Source organism: Monopterus albus, unplaced genomic scaffold, assembly GCF_001952655.1.
Source record: "Monopterus albus unplaced genomic scaffold, M_albus_1.0 scaffold3.1, whole genome shotgun sequence".
Classification (NCBI taxonomy): domain Eukaryota; kingdom Metazoa; phylum Chordata; class Actinopteri; order Synbranchiformes; family Synbranchidae; genus Monopterus; species Monopterus albus.
The window spans coordinates 1,885,102-1,902,492 of NW_018127883.1; the positions used below are offsets into that span (position 1 = coordinate 1,885,102).

General features: G+C 41.1%; 1 protein-coding gene across 1 annotated transcript in view; it reads left to right on the top strand.

Moving 5' to 3' along the window:
- LOC109959636 (ankyrin-3-like) overlaps positions 1–17,391 on the top strand; it is a 79,097-nt gene that overhangs the window by 7,097 nt on the left and 54,609 nt on the right. The window contains exons 2-4 of the mRNA XM_020599162.1: positions 14,939–15,040; positions 15,301–15,399; positions 17,123–17,221. Coding sequence (XP_020454818.1) covers positions 14,939–15,040; positions 15,301–15,399; positions 17,123–17,221 — 300 coding nt within the window. The remainder of the gene's footprint in view (positions 1–14,938; positions 15,041–15,300; positions 15,400–17,122; positions 17,222–17,391) is intronic.

A 17,391-nucleotide genomic window follows, 5' to 3' on the forward strand; every position in this document is an offset into this window, starting at 1 on the left:
CCCCCCCCGCCCAGAAAAAGCCTCCCGCCCAATGAAAGGGCAGGACTGTGTGCTCCTGGCCACACAGGCTGGAGCTCAGAGGCTCTGGAGCTGAGGAAATGGGCTGTGTTAGGACAGATCGATGGTAATCACACCTCTTCACAGTTAGTTCTCTTATGTAGGGGGAAGGAGAGGATAAGGACATAGGGAGGGAGAGTGAAAGAGGGGCTGTGTGGAGGAGGAGGTGGCAGCAAGTGATGTGTATGCAGGGCCTTGCTTTGAAATAGAAAAAGGTCTAGAGTAATGGTTGGAGAGAAAATATTCACCCCACCCCCATCCATTCTATACTATCTATCCATCCCAACGCCCATCAATGCACCCTGGTTGATGCTGATTGTATTGGGGAATAGTTTTAGCTTTAGGAAGTCCACATGCCATCCATCCTGCCACACAAACCTCTATCATTTTGCTCCTTTTTCACTGTAAATGATTAAGCTATAATTGTTTTTGTGCACTGCATTTCTTTTCTGAAATATGCTTTATTATCCTCTGAAGCACATTGAACCTCCTGTAATGCCCACCTAATAGACTCAGGTACAACACAGGCTCTTACTACCACTTTGTCACAACATACTGTATATAGTGTACAGTGTGTTTGCTTTTGGCTCTGAGGGAATGACTCCATTGCATCTTAAAGAAGGTAATTTAGTGTGAAAAGGTTTATTGCAGTGTAATTATAGCATGGATATTCTGTGTGTTCACAGTGTGTGTGACCTTGGGTGTGTTGGGTTGTTTAGTGGGGAATAAAACAAGCAGTGAAATGATTCTTTTGGTCATCCATTGGCCGGGAGTTTACATTTTTAAGCAAGATAATGCCAAAAGATGTGGAAAGGTTGACTGTAGCTCCAAGGTGGGATTGGCATTCTGTTACTCAGCTGGCTATGTGTCAGATCACTGGAAAAGCAGACCTTTACACACACACACACACACACACACACACACACACACACACACACACACACATTAAGTGTTACTAGAATAAAGAAAGATCCATCGCCAAAGAAACTAACTGGTAATGTTAAACATCAAGCAAGGATGACAACTGTTATTATGCTGATGATGACAGTAGCTTTATCAGCTTTCACCTCACACAGTCATTTATTTACTAACATATGAGCCTATTCTCCCAGACATAAGTGAGTCATGGCAATTTCTCTCATTCCCCACACAATTAATAATTTTTCTACAGCATCACTGAACAGATACCGTAGCTAGCACATTATCTTTAGTATCACCCCTTTCTCTTCCTTGTCTGGTGCATCTCTGTTTCTGTTTAGTTACAGCTGCTTTCACAAATGCTGAAAATAGAACAGCACTACAGCAACTTTTAGTCAGCTCTCTTGATGATGTGTATTGCCGTATTAAAAATCTCACACCAGATATTTTCGCTTTCCTTTCTGGATGATGTTTTGAAAGCAGACAGCCCATCATTCTGTCTCTGATCTGTCTTTAGCAGTAGTACGTACAATCCCAACCATCTCTGTCCTACTTGGAGGGAAGTGAATAACAAGCGGTGCAACATTGCTAGTAGTCTGTTTGTTCACTGTAGTTGAGAGCAAAATTGATTGGACTCCAATCAATATGAATCCTATATTATGTTAGGTATCACAATTGGTATTGGGAGAGAAGAGGTTGGAGTGGTGGAGCTTTAGTTGGTTGGACAAAATAGGAACTCTGTAGACAAAACCATGATGATGGTGATGATTTGATTAATCAAAAAATAATTGACAGATTAATCAATGGTAATCAATATAATACAGCTTGTTTTATTGTAGGATTCACTCCCAGAGGCTGATGGAAGAAATAATATACTACAGTTTTAAAAAGCAGACAATTCATTGTCCTTTTTGTTTGTGTGAAGTTCTCTCTGTCAGCATCAGGCTTGATCTGATGCAGTGAGATGCAGCAATATGAGTCAGGCTGTTGTTAGTGCTGCTGCTGACCAGGTTGCTGTCACCATACGTGCTTGTGTGCGTGTTGCTGACTCAAAGGTTGTCAGTTGTGTGTCAGCCATCGTCACACCTACAGTGCACTTTTAACTTTTCTGGGACCTCCAGCCATTAGGAAACCATACACACACACACACACACACACACACACACACACACACACACACACACCTGCTGAAGTGACCAGAAGAAGCGTTTGAACTAAGCAGAAATGACTCACAGTAAACAAAAAGAAAAGGCTGCGTTTGTTCCTCATCTCACAGGGTCAGCATGACTTTTGTATCAATGTCTTAAACATTAAAACTTGTTGAAATCTCAGATGCAGTGTTTTGTTTTAAAATCGATTTAAATGCTTTTCAGATCTTGCGGATTAACGATAAGTTTATGTGGTGACATTAACTGAATAAAATGGCTGTAAAGAGCCTCTCATGTCACATTATGATGTGTTGGCAGAACTGAGATGCAGCAGTTTAATTCAGTGTCACAGTGATGCTAATATTGTTATGATCCAGGCTGCTTTGTACAATATGTGCAATGCACTGCACAGAGTCTGTGTTCAAGATTGCTTTCTGTATGAATACACATTGTTTTTAAGTGAGTATGAGAACACACATGGCTGCAGCCTCGATGAGCAGTCACCTCTGGATGTGTGATGGATGGAGGCAGATGGGGGGCTCAGAGAGAGTCAGCTGACATGCCTTCATAATAAAGGGGTAAGGGAACAATTCATAAGGATGTCAGTCACAGATTTTAGTGCTACAGGAGAAACACAAGTCTAAAGTAAAAGTGCTGCTGCCCACAATAAAAAAATGTCTGCCATGCAGGACAATAGAGTACGAGCTGCCAGCATTCATCTGTTGGCTTTAGCCTTTTACCTACTATGACAGTTACACAGTGATATACAAACCACAGTACAACATCCAGTTCTCACCCAGATATTTGATTTATTGTGTATGTGATGCGTTTAAGGAGTATGTCAACATTGAGACTGACTGCCGGTTCCCCAGAAATTCACACTTTCATTGGCACATAATCCCTTGTAAAATCATGATTTTTTTTATTATTCAGTTTTTGTACGGACGAAACAAATGAAATTGAATGTGTGAATTTACAAGCTTTACAGGTCCTAAGGCAGATGTTCTCGCCTTGGACAGAGTAGTCTTTGTGCTAAGCTAAATGACTGCTGGGGGAAGCTCTACCTACCAACATGAGTGCTGTCAAACTCATAAGTGTGTTTCCCAAAATGTGGCATTGTGCTTTTAAACAGCATATTGGTCATTTAATTGCTCTTTCTGCTGTTTTCTTTGTCAGTTACATTAAACTGTAAACCACATCCTGAAGGATATGCAAAGTACCATCAAACTGGATAAAAACTAATCCAAAGCTTGCCCTCTGGAAGAGCTGCATTAATCATCAGCTGAACCATTAGCCAGTTCTGTTTGACGACTTGCATCCACTAAACATCTGCTGCATTTACACCTACAGAGGGGCAACAAATGAAAGGATAAACCACCATACTGAAAAGTCTCGGTACGGTGTCGGGCCACCATGTGCATACAGAACTGTTCCTGTGCACCATGGCACTGAGTTCTAGTAGAGAGATGAACACCAATCTTCCAAAAGATATTCCATCATTTGGTGTTTGATGATGCTGTCTAAAATCTCCCATAGGTCTTCAACTGGGTTGAGATCTTGTGACTGTGAAGGTCATAGAATACACATCACTTTCATGCTCATCAAACCATTCAATGACCCCTTGTGCATTGTCATCCTGGAAGAGACCATTCCCTTTAATGTGTCCCCCGTCTGTATGTATCTGTGCAGTGTGAGGTCTAGGAGCCATAAAATGTTGACTTGCATTCTTTCAAACTCTTTCACCAGATACACATCCATATGTGAACTCAACGAGGTGGCGTGTATCCCGAGGATGCAGCAGTGTAAAGCAAAGTCTAGGTTATTGTATTACTTCATATCAGATTCATATTGCACTGTTCTGCAGACAGAAAATAGCACAAAAAATCAACCCAGAGAAGGACAGAGACATTCAGGATCATCCTGTAGACCCTCCCTCTATCGGCTTCCATGTCCCATGTCCTGTACTAAACACAGCACAGTTGGTAGAGAGGCACTGCTCATAAACATAGTCTGCATTAGAAAGAGGTAGCAACAGCAAAAGCTTTTTATGTTCCTTTTTGTCTTTTAGCCACATGGCGTGACTTTAAGGGTCATTCTACCTCAAGTCATTCCACATCTGCTGGTGTTATTAATCTAAATGCAAAGCAGACAAACTGAATGGCCATTCCACTCCTCTGTTGCCTTGAATATATTGAAATCCTCCTTCAGGCCACGCTTGACCCGTTTGACCCCCTAAACTCTTGTGACCTCAGGGATTGATGATGATGGTCATGGCTTCATTATTGCTTTAAGGGGATTGATATGGCATAGTTTGTGGTGTCTTCCCACCAGTCACAGTCCCAGTTAAATAACAGATGAACATGAAATTGTGAGTGAGCTGTAGAATTCTGACTTAAACAGGTGAAATGTTTCAAAATGCACTTTTGCTGTTAAAGAAACACTGCAGCTGTAGTGGTTTGTCTTTTGGGATATCTTGACCATCCAAAACACAGGTGATTTTCTTTACTCTCAACACTACCATTTCCTGTCTTGTTGCCACATTGGGGGAATGCTGCTATTATGGATTTGGGCCTCCCCATTCAGTAGACCTTTCTTTTCTGTTGCCAGAGGGGCAGCTGGCTGTTTCAGCATCATATAGCCTTCAGAAATGCTACAATCTGAAAGATCTTTACTTCACTATAGCAGGCTGTAGTGTAATAACCTCTATATTTGTAGAGGAGGAAACAAATGTAAGAAAAACTGAATGAACATGAGTATAAATGAAATGTGTATGCCCTTTCACTGTCATACTTTTGTCAGTCTTCCTCTCCTTCTATCTCAGACATCCTCCGTGTCTGGTTGAAGCATTTGGTCCACTTGGCCCTGTGTCAAAGGGTGCTCATGGAGGATTAGAACACTGTCCCCTAATTTTAACATGTTTACTAAGCAATCTGTGTGTGTGCATGCTTAGTTTAGGTCATTGTGTGCACGTACGTGACTGTGTGTGCGTGTGCATGCTGTGTGGAGCTGAGTGGGGGTCAGGGGGGACAGATGGCTCGTGGTCTGCTCTCGTCTGGTGCTCTGTGCCTGCCAAAGATCAGGCAAAATCAGTTACAGCACTCTCTTGTTCATTCGGCCCTACTCGTCAGGCCAAAATAACAGACCTCAAACTGTTTAATAGATAGTTTTATGTGCTATCAAAATGTTATGGCAGAAATGACTTTTACAACAGTTTTTGTTTCGTTTCACTGACAGACTGTATTTGACTATGAATGTCCGGTTTTGTCATTAGGCTTTTAGCCGTGGGAAAATGTTTCGTTTTAATAGATTACAACATTGTTTTTGACAGGCAGATGGGCATGTGTTCATATGCCATCTTTCAAACTGCAAGGCTTAATGATTTATCAGGGGAATTTCTGCAAGTGTTTCTTCAAGTTCTCTCAGTTTAAAGGCATCACAACCAAATGTGTCTATCAAACATGATCCCATTTTGCTTATTATGTCACATTTTGTTTAATAATCACCAGGAAGGTAGGACCCAGGCTCGCATGTAGAAAAGTCACATATGTCATATAGGCACAGAAGATGCTGGATACTTTAGAGATGCTGAATGGTGATGGGCAAGACAAAGGGGAGGATGGAGGAGAAATGAGGCTGATCAAAAAGAAACTCATGGGTAGAAGCAGTCCATCACAGTATCACAAAGTGGAAACTCACTCATAAGAAAATGTTGTTGTAGAAAACTACCTTTTTGACACAATAGGTGTTTTAAAATGGTTTATGGACTTTTAGTCTTTACTTGAAGGTGGCTTCACTTCTCAGCAGTGTGAACTATGGATTATTGAAATGATACAATGCCTAGCTTTGACCTGGAGGTCTGATTAGTAAAAGACACATTTAAACTGTATTTCTAATTCCTAAACATTATGCTTTGGAACTGATGTGATATTTTAGCTACTGATTATACTTTTGCAGTGATGAAAAGAAATTCACAATTTCATTCATTTTTATACTAACAAGTGGCTATGTGTTACAAAGACCATGCACTCTTATGACCAAAAGACCCTTCCTACTTACAGCTGGAAAAAAAACCCACTCCAGATGTGGACACATAATATCACAGTGTGCGATGATGTCATGCAGGAGACTGTCCACCAGAGTCCAGTGTTTGACTGGTGAACAGCGTCTGCTGCAGGTCAAACTGGAGCGGGAGGAGGAAGAGCTTAATGTATCTGACTCCGTGCCAGATGTAACTCTGATGTGTTGTTATCTTTAGTGTCCTGTCACTGCTTGGCCATGAGCACTGTCCTTCTGTTTTCTAGCTCTTTGCCTCTGTCATTGGCTGTGTCTTCCTCAGATTGCCTTGTGTTTAACCTCCGTGTTACTTTATTCGCACTTCCAGCTAAAACTAATGATTATTTCTATTATTGATTTATCTGTGGATTTTTAATTTATGAATTGTTTTTCTATAAAATAAAATAATAAAAACAAGTGACCACGATGATGTCTGCAAATTCTTTTGTTCCAAAGCCCACCAGTCCTAAATCTAAATATACTGTATTTAGTTTACAATATCACAGCTTTGCTCTTCTGGCGCCAGTTTTAGGGTGACATTTGGTGGGACAGCTATTGATCCAGCTTGGTGCACTAGTGTGTGTATTTCACCTGTATAGCTGACAAGTCAGTTGGATGAAATCCAATGCAGCATTCAAGTTCTCCCTGTCAGTGTCAGCATTATTGTCCCAGGTCCTAGACAGAGAGTCAGAAGCCTTCATGTGGGCAGCAGCAGTAGAATGCACAACTAGATATAGTTTTTTTTTTTTTGTATATCACCTCAGCATGCATCCAACTGCCTCAAAATAAGCATTATGGTTTGCTAATTCACTCACTGCTCTACTTGAATGGTTCACCTGTTTTCCTTGTCAAGTTCCCTCTCTCATCTCCACCTGCTTCTGCCCTCTCTACCCATCCTCTGCCTTCTCAGCTCTCTCCCTTCCCCCCCTCTCCTACTTCCCTCCCTTCCTTATGGTTCTGTGTCCCAGGAAGCTGTGCCCTTGAGGGAGCTCAATGCAGCAGGAGCAGAAAATATGTGTATACTGTGTGTATGTGTTGTAAGTTCTCTGCAAATATTGTGACTATTAACCAAACAGAGAGGGTGGTGTGATACTTTACAGCTCCTCTGAGATGGTTCCCCATTACATTTCTGAAACCAGGAGAGAACAACCTGCATGGAGATATTTTGGATGAATATAGACCTACTGCTGTATTATTACTGTATGGTGATAGTAATAATATAGTATAGTTGTTTTTTTCAATACAAACCCTAATGTTTCCAACTGATAGCAAGTAGCATGTCTAACCTCAGCCCAGATTTTAAATAAGTATACAAGAATTGCAAAGAATAACAGAAGCAAAAACAAGATGCAGATACAAAAAAGCTCATATACTCTAAGAGAAACATTTATATACATGTTGTACTTGCTCATAACACACAAATGTCACCTAAAGAAAAATTAATCCAGCATCAAAGATGATGTATTGAGCAATATTGTGTGTGTCTAATTGCCAACAGGTGCTGAGATAGGGATAGGGTGCTTTGTGTACTGTATGCAAGCACAACTGAGCCAAAGGAGATCATTTTCCATAAGTAGGCTTGACTCCCTTCCTCTTCTGTTGTAACATCCCTTGTAGCCATGGCAACCGTGTCATTTCCAAAGAGGGCTGCTCACTGCAGTGTTAGCATGAAGAGGCCCGTGATCCACCAATCACATACTGAACTCACCTCTTCTGGTCCAGAGCATCTGTCACTCCCTCTGTCAGCTCTTACGCACACCGATGTCTGTCTTACTGTCTGTTTGAATTAGGCTGACTGTTTTTAATACCCTGTCTCTCATCTAAGAGGTGGTAGCACTGGAAAATACCCATAGTGCAAGTAATGCCATTCCTCTGGAATAGAGGCAGAAGGTGAAAGCTGTGGCTGGGGGATGGATGGCTGCAGGAGACTGTAAATTCTGCCTGTTTGTACATTAATGTGTGTGTGAGACGTTACAGACACCGCTGCCCAAACAGCAGCTTCTCATCGACTGCAGCGGGGCGTGTCTGCTAAGGAGCTAAGGAGCAGGAGGTAGAAGAAGAGAGGGTATCCCTAATACCAAAGGAAGAGTCCCTAATCTCTCTGCTGCAGTGTCCCATTTGATTGCTGGGGGCTGGGGTGTGTGTGCATGTGGGGGTATTGTTGTTGTCTTTCTTTGCTGTTATTAACCTTGCGAAACATACAGCACCAATGCAGTGAGATCCCCCTGGCTGATTTTATGCACCCAGGTCACACTCACAGCACACACACTCACACTGGTCTTTGTTCGGGGGGAAAAAGCTGATAAGCAGGATGACAATAAAAAACCGCGTGCTGGCAGAGACTGAAGGAGGCAGGGAGAGTGAACCAGAAAGTGGGAGGGATAACAAGAGATCATTTTAGTATTTGTTTCAGCTGCTATTTTCAGTTTGGCCCCTCTCCCTGCTTTCCTCCCCAACCTTGGATATGAAGATCACAGTGACACCCCCTTACCCCACCGCTCAGAGAAAATGAAGGTGAGAAAGAAAAGGAATGAAGCAGATAGGGAGGGAGAACCCTCAGCTGTTATGGTAAGTCAGGGTGCTCTTCCTGCACCTACCCTGTTCGAAGGTGCTTACTGGGGTAGGGGGCAGCTTCTGCAAGGGATTTACTGTTGTTGACATGTTTCAAAAAAGAGAGAGAAAGCTAGAGAGGGGACAGGAAGGGAGATAGGCAGCAGAAGAGATTTGGTGTGTGTCTTTTCTGCACCATGAAAGACGCTCAGCGCTTTGTCTACTCACCACTGGAGTGTCAGAGAAACCCCCTCTCATCCCCTTTCCACCTAGCATCCTCTTCTTTTCTCCCCCTATTCACTTGATTCCTCCTGCCATTCCTCTATCTCTATCTATGTGTGGGGCATCGGCCGGACAGTGAAAGGAGCCGTTGTATCCTCTACCTCCTATGCTAGCATTTCTTCATGTGCTTTGATTTATTTACTGTTACCTGAGCCAGTGGCACCTTGCACTTTCCTCTGAGTGGGATGGATTCCCATGAGGTGAAGATAAGGATAAAGCTAGCTAACCAAGTGACTAAATGAATAGATGACTGGTTGGCTGTTTGGCTGAGCTGCTACTCTGAGCTCAGGTTTCACTCCTCTTCACACAGAGGAGAGAAACAAGGAGGGAAAGAAGGTGAACATGGCTGTGGAAGAGGGTGCTGTCCTCTTGACACAAGTGAGTATTCCTAACATTTAGATTTGTTCTTTTAGTTGTATTTTTTAATTCTGGAAACTTAGATTTGTGATGGTATTTGGTATTATCTTTACACAAAAAAAGGGTTTATTGACTTTTTTCAAAGGATGTTGTGAGTTTAGTGGTGCACCAAATCACTAGTCCTGTATAAAGCATTATAACTGAATGGGTGTGTATGACCATGGAAAGTCAGCTGAACTGCAACAATCAGATGAGCAGTGGTTGAGGGAGTGTTAGAAAGTGCATGTCATAATATACATGATATTTTCATATTAGGAAAATTGGTGCCTAGTTGCCCATGCATCTGCACACCCAAAATATACAGTGTGCATTCATGTTATACAGATATGTTTGTCTCAGTAAAGAATTTGGATGCTTTGTCTTTAGGGGAATGTTTGACATATTGGGAATTTACTTTGTCAGACACCGGTTTGATAATTAAGATATAATATTTTAATTACTGAGCATTTTCCTTTCCTCGGAGCCAGGATAAGTGCTTCCACCTGCTTCAGGTCTTTTTGCTAGGCTAAGCAAACCATCTCCTGGTGGTAAGATCATAATTTGTGTACAGACATGAGTGGTATCAGTCTCTGCATAGCAGGAAAGTGAATAAAGCATATTTTTGAAATTTAGTTATAATCTTGTAGATTTGCATATTTAGCATTGAGAGGAAGAGAGGTGTGATGATTGGTGGGGTGAGGCTCTTTGGCACTGCTGGGTGTTGTAGCCTGCCAATGGGTGTCCCTAGCGTTGTGGCTCATAGAGCTGTGGAGCGCTGAGTGTTTGTGCTGTCAGGAGAGCAGGGGACAAAGTGAAACAATGCAGCTGCTGCTGGTTTGGCTCTTCTCTTCTGAGCTAGCTCAGTTCACCCAGAGCTTACAGCAATTACATCAATATTCCCTGTATGTCTGTGTTTGTGTGTGCATACTTTTACCTACATGTGCTTGAAGTGAAGAATGCACAAAAGTGTGTGCAGACACTTAATATGTTTACATATTCTGCCATGCAAAATGCTATGTGCTCTGTGTGAGCTTCACTTTTGTTAAATGTTTAGTGCAGAGAGCTAAACTGACATCATCTGTCTGGCAGCCTGGGGATATCACTCTTTGTACAACTAAATATCATCTGCCTGTATTGATGACATGAGGAGAAGTGCCAAATCTACATTCAGCTGAAATGAAAGTTAATCCTCTGCAGCTCTAAAGTATCATGAATCACCACACTTAAACTGAAGGAATGATGTAAACCACCCAAAAACCTATATCATGACAGAGCTTGTGTCCCAGTTCCACTGCATACTACCTGTATGCAGTATGTTATACAGTATATTGTGTTTTGCAGTTAATATACAAGAAATCAATATAACTTACCCATCTGACCTAAAAGGAAATGATACAAAATGTGTGCTGCTGGATATCAAACTTCAACTTTGGAATTTGAGTTAAAATTAGTATATAGCACTGAATTGTCATCCAACTTCCAACTTAAAACTTTTCCCAAACTAGAAACAAAGAGAAGAAACTCCTCATTAATTAGCTACTGGGATGGTAAAAGTAGCTAAGGACATGTTTTTGTACAAAACTTGTGTTACACTGCTCAACGATGGTCAGTGCTGAGACCATAAGTGACGAAATGTTGCTGTACATTGTTAAACTGACCAGGCTGATATACCAATAGCTTACCATAGATCAGCATATAATAAATAAGATACTGCAAAACAGAGGTCATTTATGAAAAATGTCACTGTTACAAAGTTCACTGCATGACCAATGAAGGTTTGTCTCTGCACATGTACACATTATGGGAATCCTTCAGGGGAAATATAGAACCTTTAAATCATGGGCTATATTACAGGGTTTGCCTTTTGTTGGTGTAACAGACTGAAATTGAATATTTTTGCTCAAAGATTTCGATTGTAATGTCTGACTCTTGACAATAAGAAATAGCTGCAGTAATCAGCTCAAAAGTATATATTTTGGCCCTTTAACTGTCACTAATGAGGCTTCACTGTTATGTAGTGTTACAATCTTTCCTCTCCCGTTTAAAGAGCATCTGCAGACATGAGTTGGTTACCAGAGGGCATTTTTAATTGCAGCTGAGATGGGTAATTGTCATTTTTACGGCAGCATTCCCAGAAATTAGCAGATTTTTTTTAACTTTATTTGAGTGTTAATGGGATTGATGTTATAATTCACATCCTCTTCTGGTTATCACGTCTATGTCTGATTCTCTCTCTCTCTCCCTCTCATCCTCTCCCTTCTATCCAACATTAGATTAATGCTTTCCTTCAGGCTTAACCTAGTCTTTAATGGCCTCATTTCTTTGAACCTCTGATCTGTAGAAGCTTAATGATATTTCTCTTACTAATCTCTTGCCCTATCCTGTGTAACACTTCATTCACACAGACTTCAATATCCCTCATGTTAGACGTAGATGGGATGTTTAGGGCGGGTTGGATATGTTGGTCACTGGATTTCACTGCAGGCATTAAGGGGATAAACTGATGAGAGCAAAGAATAGTGATTTTTGGATGAAGATTGCTTCATTTGTTGACATTTGAGCTTTGGCAGATGCATTAGGAATTGCAAGGAGGGCATATTTACAAGTTTACTGCAAAATAATAACCTTTTAGAAAAAACAAAAACTTTCAAAATGTTGCCAGACCTCTATTTTTTTTAGAGATGTAGTATATCTTCTCCTAAAGTGAGAGCTTTCCACAAGCTGGTTATGTAAGGTACAGCTGTTGGGATGTGTACTGGCATGCAGACGTGCACACAGACACACACACACTCGCTACATAGATATTGTATTATGTGGAAAGCCTCGAATGAGTCATGATGAAACTAGGACTGATGTTGATATCCTTTATTAAGATCATCTTGAAGCTGAAGTTGGGCATAAACTCTTTCAGGTATTTAAAGTTTTGCAGAAAGTCTAATAAAATTATTCATTGTGCAAATTTAAAAACAACAAATGTTGTCAGCTCTGTTGAGCTGAAACAAGTCTTATATTGGCATTGAAAACTGTTTATGGACTTGTTTAAATAGATTTTTATTTTTGAAAGACCTTTAAAAAATTGGTAGCAGTAAACAGGGCACTTTAGTTTCTTGGCCAGTTTAGAAAACATACTTGCACAAAGGGGTTATAATCACAAAGACATTGTTTCCACTCCTGCAAGGCACAACTTGTAAACAACAGCCACTATGAATCATATTGATAACATGTGACTTGTAGACATAACGTAGCAGAGAGAAGAAGTATCAGAGAAAAGGTGCAAGGAGTTTATTTCAGTGACGGTGTTGAGCTGGGACACTGAATGACTGCTGGCTGGGTTTACACTGGCTGGGAGCCAGTTTCTCGCAGGTCATCACAAAGGACACTGACTCTTGGAGTCAGTGTCCAAGACTAACAAGTAGAAAACCTCAGTCTGGGAAAGTAGAGGTCTTTGTTACAGTAGTTCTATCGTGCTGAATTATGATGTAGAATCAGACATTTAGATCATTAATTGTGTTATTATAGCATCTCTTTTGATTTACTGGCATGTTTTTGAATTGCAGCTGCTTGAACAGTTTTATTCATCGCTGCTCAAATGAAAAATATCTTTCCTTCCATTTAACATCCATAATAATAGAAATATAACACAGTCTGGCACACAAGCAAATGAACTGTGATGCAGAGAGTGGTCATATGTATATCTACACTGTTTCTAAAACCTTTTATATTTAGGCAACAGGAGATTCACACCACTGCATCGGATGTTCGAGTTTCCACAGTCAGTAGCCTATTTCACTGTCCTGTGCAGCAGTGATTTCATGCAGCTGCTATCAGGTATTCTTGCTTTACTGCTTACAGAATCCAGAGTTTTCAAAGTTCATCATAAGCTTCTTTGTAAGCTTTTAAATCTTTTACACTTTTATAATGTTACTTCTCCATATGCATTTATTAATTACAGGCTAATGGCTGCATATTCTCTGTAACATTAATTGTTCCAGACCCATTGCTCATATTCAGATTCTGGTTCAGACTCTCTGACAGTCTGTTATGTCACAATATTTTGCAAAGCCAGAAGAGCAGAAACATCATGAGTGCTATCAAAGAGTTCTTTGGGGTTTGGGTATGGAAAAAGGAAGAAGACATTTCTACATTGGTGCTGATTGGCTGCACATGTATGACCTTTGGATTTATGGTCTTTTGTAATCAGAAAAGAACTTAGTTTCCACTTAACACAGCCTCACCTGCCATTATTTGGTTTGTCTATACATGTGTGCATGACCACACACAGGCTAATATTTTCTTCTCACGGTTCACTTTTGTAGAGCTTATCAGTGGAACAATCTGATGCTGGATGTTTTGTTCACTCACATTCTGGCTTTGGGTCAAATCTCCCTGTTCGTCAGAGTTATTTCTGGAAAAGCATGTTGGAGGGGGAGGTGGAGAGTACATTGTTGAATAACAGTCATACTGTTTGGCTCTGCTGAGTTTATCCTGAGTGTCTTTGGACGCAGGGCTAAATTTAGCAGGTCTGGGCTTTTGGTAATTCAGGGGAATTTGGTTTTTGCACCTCTAGTTTACAGCTTTTCTCCCTCCTGCTCTCAGCAGCTACGGTGCTGAGTGTTACAAAATGCTCTTTGCAAGGCTGCTGTGAAGAAGGAAGACAAAATGTGCAGAGCTTGCTGTTTATTTTCTGTCAGACCTGATGTCCTAGGAGCTCACAAAGAAACACGGCTTCCCCTCTTCTCTTTTTGTCTTTCTCCATCTTTTCTTTTTGGTCTACTCTCATCCTTCAGCCTGTCCTCCTTCCTCTCTCTTACACACACACACACACACACACACACACACACATTCATGCACATGAGCACCACATTTGTTATGGGGCAAAATATGCTTGCCTCAACATTTTATTTTAGTGAGCAAAGCCCTATTTCTGTAGTGAAATAAAGGACAGCGAGGCAGAATAGAGGATGCTCTGCTTCTCGTGGCACAGCAACATAGACTCATAACTGCTTTATAGTGGATTCAGAAGAAATTTCTGTGGAAGAGAGGAGGTCTCAGTGGCAACTGTAAGGACCACCCGAGCTGCTGAATTTCCTTACTTTGGAAATCAGAGACATTTGGATTTAACAAAGCTGAAAAAACAGTTCAGTTGGGACCCAGATGTGTGACGGAGAATGACAGGAGTTGTTGGGATAATATGCTGTGGCTCTGCTGGCTTTCTCATGGATGTACATTTTGAGATGTTAGGGCTTTAGCATTGGCTTGATTTGAGACAACAGTGGACCTGTAGATTGGTTTTCGTGGGAAAATGTTTGGACATTGGCTTAGTTTCTTCCACTGTTAAAATGTTTTGTGGAGTTCTGAGAAATTATGACAGAGTTCTTCCTGGTACAGTAACATTTTGGCATTTGTACTAACTGTTTGATACTGCAGATAAGCATGTGTCCAGTGTGTGGCTTGACATATTCATTTATGTTCCCTTTTTCTCTCTCTTGTCTTCCTTTGTTTGTCTTTCACTGTCTCTGTCTTCTTTTGACCAGTCTGACAGTAATGCCAGTTACCTTCGAGCAGCCCGGGCAGGGAACCTTGAAAAGGTCCTTGACTACCTCAAGTCTGGGGTTGAGATAAACATTTGCAACCAGGTACATTTGCTGGGATGGCTATTAAGATGCTGCAATTGTCTGTCCTGCTTGGGGTTGAAATAGTTTCTTTAATTTTTTCTTCTGTACATGTAAATATCCATACACTGCTGCATCAGCTGAATTTCAAATTGAGGGCTCAAGGGCTCATGCGTAACTGAACAAAAAGGATATAAATATTTTATGATATTAAACCATCTCATAGAATAGTATTTTTTTGTGCATGAGCTACATTAACTCCACTAAATGTATTTCTTTCTCAGAATGGTCTGAACGCTCTTCATCTAGCCTCCAAAGAGGGTCATGTAGAGGTTGTTGCTGAGCTGTTGAAGCTCGGAGCCACTGTTGATGCAGCCACAAAGGTAAGGCCTATCATCTATCATAGCTCAGCTGACATTATGGAGGACTATATTTGGATCCAGCACAAAATATGGGTGCAGTAAAGAGCATGCATTTATAGTACGACTACTGCCAGGTGCAACCTTTGCTAGGGTTTAATATTGGCTCAATATTTAATGATCCCTGTGGGTATCACTGCTGAAAACAATAAGATAGTTAAGCTAGAGGAAATATAAGTAAATAATAGTATTAAATGGTAAAATTTGAGCAGTAAAATGTATTTATTGGAAATGTGTGTAATGAAAAACTAAGTAGCCAAAAGCAGCAGCTGCAGTATTTGTGTTATTGTATAGTATGATATTACATCAGAGGAGTTTCTCTTCCTGTGAAGCATCTTTACTCTGATACTGTAAGGAGTTAATAGGGAGTGCCACTGAAAACATGATCCAGATTTCTGCCCAGAAGGCTTTCACTCACATTCGGTCATCTCATTCAGACATAAACACAAGACACAATGAAATATTCAAGATCAAGGAGAAACTCTCCCCAATTAAAGCCTCTCTCTGTTGTGACCCTGAGGATGCAGAGGGATTAGCTTTAGATCTTGGGAATCCACTGCCTGCACCCTAATGCCTATTAGTTTCCATTTAACGCAGCTGATGGAGACAATCGGGGAGGCAGTGCTATTGAGGATTCCCAGATTTAGTAGTACAGTGTTTCCTTTAGCTGTGTGTGTGTTTGATCCTAAAGTTAATTGTTTATCCTCCCCTCTAATGTTGTGCTGCCCTTTTTGGGGGAGAATTAAACAAAAGCTTTGCTCTCACTTCATTAGCCCTTTAAGGCTTTTGTAAGACATCCAACCTTTGTGAAGCTCACAGTGTTGAGACTCTCAGAGAAATGTTGATTTAACTGCCATTTCTGGGGCTGTAGCTTGTGGTGTTTTGCTGGACTGCTTTACATTTATTAAGCATTATAGCAGAATTGAATCAATGCAAATCTGAAGATACCCTGTAGATAGATATGCCTATATACATATAGGCATACATGTATCATTTTACAAACAAAATACAGCACAGTCAAGATAACAGTCCAAAAATATCACCAGTTCAAGAACGTGGGTCTGCACAGTGGACCTTCAGTGTCTAATATAAAGCATGGTGGGTTTCAATTTATGATTCAGATTGTAAACTAATAGTAGAATTTGCCTTAGTTTTTTGTGTTCTGGAGCAGCCTTTAAACTCAGTAAAGCACACAGGCTCTTGTCTTTAGCTGAACTATATACCAGTGTCTTTATTAATCTGCCTTGTGCTTCAGCCGAAGTAGCTATCTGGTTTCTCTGCTACAGTAGACAGTACATGTGTCAGATGATCACTATTGTCACAAACAACAGAGCCCAGGATCATGCTCCATGGAGACAGGCTGGGGACTGACTTTACCTTCACAAGGACCTGTACAGGCTCACACAAAGTCCTCTGTAACTTTATTTATAACCAAGGCTCAGCAGCAGCTCATTTATGTGTGCGACGTGAGGCATCGGATGTGGCACATTGTTGGCAGAGCAGGTACGAGGGTGCCAGAGGAATGCCAGCGGTACAAATGTGTGGTTGGCATGAAGGGATTCACTGGGGCACATGAGTACTGACATGGATACTATAGTGACAAACAGTCACACACACACAAGCAATAAGGTGGGACAGGTGGTGCAGAGCTTAACACACATTCCTGTGGTTATTCCCTGTAATCTAGAAAGGAAACACTGCTCTGCACATAGCCTCGCTGGCTGGCCAAACGGAAGTTGTCAAAGAGCTGGTCACTAATGGAGCCAACGTCAATGCACAGTCTCAGGTGGGATATGCTCAACACTGACACACACATACAGCACACACACCATGTCAAAATGACAGTAAGATCCAGCTGGTCTGAAACATCTTACATGTAATTGCCCTTTTGTGATTCACACATTTGCTTGGATGATAGTGTATCATGAAGTCAGTGACACTGAGGAAGTCACTAGA